General features: G+C 46.5%; 1 protein-coding gene across 1 annotated transcript in view; it reads right to left on the reverse strand.

Annotated features, from left to right (window-relative positions):
- Positions 1-409: 409 nt before the first annotated feature.
- The window catches only part of MIX23 (mitochondrial matrix import factor 23), a 26,330-nt gene continuing 20,492 nt past the window's right edge, over positions 410-6,247 (reverse strand). The window contains exons 4-5 of the mRNA XM_073617462.1: positions 3,419-3,478; positions 410-681 (exon numbers count right to left, since the gene is read on the reverse strand). Of these exons, the coding sequence (XP_073473563.1) occupies positions 631-681; positions 3,419-3,478 (111 nt within the window). The 3' untranslated portion in view covers positions 410-630. The remainder of the gene's footprint in view (positions 682-3,418; positions 3,479-6,247) is intronic.

Consider the following 6,247-nt stretch of genomic DNA (forward strand, 5'->3'; position numbering starts at 1 on the left):
TGGAAACCTCTCATAATGGGCACAGCGGGTGTACAGACCCGGGAACTCAGCACAGGGATGGTGGAAACCTCTCATAATGGGCACAGCGGGTGTACAGACCCGGGAACTGAGCACAGGGATGGTGGGAACCCCTCATAATGGGCACAGCAGGTGTACAGACCGGGGAACTCAGCACAGGGATGGTGGGAACCCCTCATAATATGGACAGACCTGGGAATGTAGCAGAGGGATCTCACCAATAGAAGCACCAAGGGATAAAAACGTTTTGGGTCTGAGCTTCTTTTTTAAAAGCAATTTCTGTAATAAATGTTCCAAACCAAAACGCTGATTGTCGTTCCTGAATCCAGCCTGGTGAATAACTGAACACAAATGACACGGCTGTCCGGAGGAGATAAAATCACAGGCATACTTCCCTCTGAAAATGATATTTAATGGCTATAAAACATTGTCACAAAAATTTAATACAAAATGGCAGAACGTATCCGTCCGGACAGCCTGATCCTAGAAGTGAGATTTACGTCTGTCAGCTATGTCCAATCACAGACAGGAGAAAACCGATTCCATGTCATGATCCGCTTCACCGGAATCCTCCACTGTCCAATCAGAGCGCAGAATGGAGCGTCCCCTGGGTCACTGGTCCTTCGGAGGTTTGTAGTGTAGCCGGCAGCGCTCATTGAAGATCTGAAAGATGGAAGACGTTTAAAGTGTAACTCTGGACACCGAGTACATAGAATCCAGCAAAACAATGCACCAATGACTGCCACCAAGTCTGAACCCAGAAAGATCAAAAGCTAAAAGGTCATTTCCAAACGTTACCCTCAGAATTGACCTTTTAATAGAATGGACCGCACTCCAGATCAGTTTCGGATGCTTTTTTCCTGTTTTTTTTTCACGTGTTCCAGTGCAGGAAAAATGCAGCATGTTCTTTTTTTTTTTTTTTTATTTCTTTTTTCTGGAACTGGGAAGCCCTGGAACTGACTGCACTGGTGTGAACTATGCAATTGGAAACCATATAACCTACTTTCCATGCTTTTGATGCAGAAAAAAACTCAAAACCGCACTGGACTGCATGTGGCGTGAACTGGCCCTTAACCGCCTGCCGACCAGCGCACCACCATGTACGTCAGCATAATGGCACAGCTGCGCAAATGGGGGTACCTGTACGTCCCCTTTAAATTGCGGGCTAGTGGGCGCGCCCGCTGCATGAGCGTGCCCACGGGTCCCGCAGATTCGATGTCCCTTGGGGGCCCGCGACCATGTCACAGGGCGGCAGAACAAGGCATTTCCCTGTTCTGCCTATTAACACGACAGATCTTCTGCTCCCTGTCATCAGGAGCGGTGATCTCTGTAAGGTCCTAGGTAGGTAGCCCATCCCCCTACAGTTAGAATCACTCCCTAGGACACATTTAACCCCTTGATCGCCCCCTAGTGGTTAACCCCTTCACTGCCAGCGTCATTTACACAGTAATCAGTGCATTTTTATAGTATTGATCGCTATATAAATGCCAATGGTCCCAAAAATGTGTCAAAAGTGTCCGATGTGTCCGCCATAATGTCGCAGTCACGATACAAATCGCAGATCGCAGCCACTACTAAAAAAAAAAAAAACAAACAAAAAAAAAAAAAAAAAAACACCACATTAATAATAAAAATGCCATAAATCTACCCCCTATTTTGTAGACACTATAACTTTCGCGCAAACCAATCAATATACGCTCATTGCGATTTTTTTTTTTACCAAAAATTTGTAGAAGAATACATATCGGCCTAAACTTAGGAAAAAAATTTTTTTTTTTTAAATATATTTTTGGGGTATATTTATTATAGCAAAAAGTAAAAAATAATGCTTTTTTTAAACAAATTGTTGCTCTTTGTTTATAGCGCAAAAAATAAAAAACCGCAGAGGTGATCAAATACCACCAAAACAAACCTCTATTTGTGGGGGAAAAAAAAAGACGTCAATTTTGTTTGGGTACAGCATCGCACGACTGCGCAATTGTCAGTTAAAGCGGCGCAGTGCCGTTTCGCAAAAAGTGCTCTGGTCAGGAAGGGGGTAAATCCTTCCGGGGCTGAAGTGGTTAAAGTGCTTAAACTAGTAGTCATCAACTTTGTTTGTTTAAGCAAAGCATAACTACCCTGGGCCAATCACAGATCGCTAGTAAATTACAGCTGTTTATGAATGTAACCCATTCATGACAGTTGAAAAATTTTATTCAATGATGATCATTGTAACAGCAAAGTGTTAAAAAAAAAAAAAAATCCTGATTACTCCCCCAGAATAGTACAGTGTCACTTTGATGACATTAAACTACTCTGATAAAAGTACGGAAAAAAAAAAAAAAAGTAATGTGAAAAAAAAATCCCCAAACAAACAAAAAACAAAAACACAAATTGTTTAATATCTTGATTTTCCCCAAAAAATTGACAATTTTAGTGCAACTTCGTCATATAAGTGTGAACGAAGCCTTAGGCCCCTTTCACACTTGTGTGACCTGAAAGTCGCGCGACTTGAAGCACTGCCTGTGTAATCTTGAGGTCTATGGACCTTTAAGTCGCATCAAAGTCGGACTAGTGCAGGGACTACTTTGAAGTTGCACAGATATGAACGGTACGCATTGGAAATGACGGGGAGTACGACTTGTCATGCAACTTTGCAGTCCCAAGTCGCAGGACAAGTTGCACAGGTGTGAAAGGGGCCTTAGAGATCACCGCTATCACATCCCTTTACATATCAATGCTTTAAGACTACAATGCCTACAGCGCCCTTATAAATGACCTGTGCCACCTTTACTATTTAGAACAAAACATAAAAAGAGAAAAAACACGATGGACATCACAGAACGAAGTAAGGAATACAAAAAAATCTAAAAATCAAGTCATGTAGAGATCAGCTTCCCCCTGTAATGTCAATTAAGATAAATGGGGGGGGGGGGTCATTCAAATGAGCGATGACACCCGTCCCCGATGCTGAGCTGCTATTTGCTGCATCTACCATGGAGCCGCCCACAGGCAGTCTATAGAAGTGGATGCAGATACAGCGGCTACATGGAGGAAGGGCGTCATCATGCGCCTGAATGAGCCCATAAAAAAAAAGTGACCCTACAAAATACTAAAAGAGAAAAAAAAAGTGGCAAAAAAAGGAAAACCAAAAACAGGGAGAAATCCGAAAAAGCTGCTACTGCAAAACTTCTGAAAATGCTAGTTTCCTGGCTCTGGTCGGGTTTTAATACTCTTATTGGCTGTGCCAGAAAATGCATTTAGAAAATGATGAAAAAAACTCCGGATCCACATTGTTGTTCTGGGTCAGGGTCTGAGAACACCGGATCAGCACGGAGAGCCAGGCAGCTGGCATTTTCAGGAGGGGAGGTCACACTGGCACCCTGCATACTTCTCTCAGCACAGAGACAGGTCACCTTACCTTCCAGCTTCTATCATTCACTACTTCTTCTACGTTCAGCTCAGACTGCAGCAGCTTCAACTGGAAAACAAAGGAGAGAGTGTAAGAGAGGGGCGTCCCCTGGTGGAGGACAATGTGAACTACAGGACACTAAGATTCAGTAGGAGCGTGTGTGAGTCGAGGGGTCCCCCTGCTGGAGGACAATGTACATTACAGGACACTAAGATTCAGTAGGAGCGTGTGCGAGGAGGTCACTTCTGCTGAAAGACCGTGTGAGAAGAGGGCTCCCCCTAGTGGAACGCAATGAGAATTACAGGAAACGAACATCCAGTAGGAGAGTGTGTAAGGCGAGGGTCAGCAACCTGTAGATGGTGGACAGGTGACTGGTAGATCGCGGTCTGGGCTTGCTGACCCGCCATCCTAGAGCATCAAACAGAGTGCAATACAGAGGGACTACTTGTAAAGTTGGAGGTGTAGTAGGGAGTGAGAGCCACATAATCCGATGCCTCCTCTGTGCCACATAATCCGATGCCTCCTCTGTGCCACATAATCCGATGCCTCCTCTGTGCCACATAATCCGATGCCTCCTCTGTAGTGCCGGCTCCTGTTCCATGCGGAATTGAATTATACCAACTGCACTCCACCTCTTATCCCGGCTAGTGGTCTCCAGAGTGGTGCCAGCAACAGGAAAGAAAAGACCTTCAGGTCAGTGTGAAGCAATACACCGGGCAGAATAGTATAAGGCTGCTTTCACACTGAACCGCGACTCAACCCTCAGGGTTTAACCAACACCCCCCCCCCCCAACTTTACATGTGAACGAGCCACAAGGGTGCCACTGCCTTCTGCAACTATGAGCTCATTCACAAGTGCAGCAAGCACTGCTGCTCCACTGACAAGCAATTTCAGTGTATTTGACAGGTGGTGAGGAGGTGATATGTTGCCTGCTCACCACCTGATTTAAACCCATGATTGCCGGGCAATGAATGCGACTGGGACACGGTAGTACAGAAGTTAGAGGTTTAAATCAGGTGTGAGGAGGTGACACTGTGCCCGGAGATCTTGGACTTCTCTCATATTGTTCAGGTAGATCTCCACCTCTTCAAGGTTGTCTACCCCTGGTGTGAGGAGAGGGGTCCCCCTACTGGAGGACAATGTGCATTACAGGACACTAATAGATTCAGTAGGAGAGAGTGGGAGGAGAGGGGACTCCCTACTGGAGGACAATGTGCATTACAGGACACTAATAGATTCAGCAGGAGTGTGTGTGAGAGGGGTTCCCCTACTGGAGGACAATGTGCATTACAGGACACTAATAGAATCAGTAGGAGAGAGTGGGAGGAGAGGGGACTCCCTACTGGAGGACAATGTGCATTACAGGACACTAATAGATTCAGTAGGAGAGAGTGGGAGGAGAGGGGACTCCCTACTGGAGGACAATGTGCATTACAGGACACTAATAGATTCAGCAGGAGTGTGTGTGAGAGGGGTTCCCCTACTGGAGGACAATGTGCATTACAGGACACTAATAGAATCAGTAGGAGAGAGTGGGAGGAGAGGGGACTCCCTACTGGAGGACAATGTGCATTACAGGACACTAATAGATTCAGCAGGAGTGTGTGTGAGAGGGGTTCCCCTACTGGAGGACAATGTGCATTACAGGACACTAATAGAATCAGTAGGAGAGTGTGAAGAGAGGGTTCCCCCTGCTGGAGGACAATGTGAACTACAGGACACCAGGAAATCCATTAGAAGAATGTTTGAGGAGAGGGTACCCCCTGCTGCCAAACAATGAGAATTACTGGACACTAACAGATCCATGAGGCGAGGGGACACCCGATGGAAGACATCAGAATTACAGGACACTAAGGGCTCCTTTAGCTATATTTTTAGCCCCCACCCTTCCCCAATTCCCTTAAACTGCAAAAGCAGCAGACAGGAGTGTTCACATGCTGCAGCCCTGATACTTTGCTTCATCCCCACAGCAAAAAAAAAAAAAAAAAATGATCGCCCGTTTGGAGGGCAATATGGCTGCCATTCAAGCAAATACATGCAGTTGTGGTGCGTTGGTACAGTATTTTATGGCGCTAAAACAGGCAGTGAGGAAATGTCATATCATCTCCTCACCACCTGTCAAACGCCTCTGAAAAGTGATCTGGATGCGGAGCGTATAAACCTAGCCTAATAGATCAAGAAGAAGCTTAACACAAGTATTAGAATGCTGGCAAAATGCGTTAGTGTATGTATAGCCATTTATTTTACGTTTATAATGGATTAGTGAGGCGTTAATCACCTTTATATTTTTGCTCTCTGTGCCCCATTAAAAGGCAGAGGCCAGCCTGAGCTCGTTTGTCTGGGCTTCTCCTACCTTTTGGACTCCTGTGACCCGTTTTCAGTCCGCTCTCTGCTGACGTCACACAGATCAGTCTAGGCACCGCATCATCCAGACTCTGGGAGTCAGTTCCGCCAGGTGCCGGGACTGATGGTCGTCTCAGCCTTTCAGCGAGCCACTGAGATGACCGCTCCCCCCGCCCCCTCCACAGCTCAGCGCTCCAATGAGCGAGGAGGAGGCAGAGCAGGAGAGCTGCTGACTGACAGTCAGCAGGTCTCTGCTTGGGGAGCCGAGAGAACCGAACCATCAGCAGTGTTCGATCGCTTGGTTCTCAGTGCAGAGACGCCGGGGGGACAGATGCAGCATCGCTCCCATGCTACATCCACCAAGGCAAGTATGATTATGGGAAAAACCTTAGTCCCATACTTCTCTTTTAACCGCTTGCCGTCCAGCCGCCGTCATTTTATGGTGGCAGACCGGCACGATCCCGCGAACCGTCGTAGCTATATGTCGACTCGTG

The sequence above is a fragment of the Aquarana catesbeiana genome, linkage group LG02 (genome assembly GCF_042186555.1).
Source record: "Aquarana catesbeiana isolate 2022-GZ linkage group LG02, ASM4218655v1, whole genome shotgun sequence".
Lineage (NCBI taxonomy): Eukaryota > Metazoa > Chordata > Amphibia > Anura > Ranidae > Aquarana > Aquarana catesbeiana.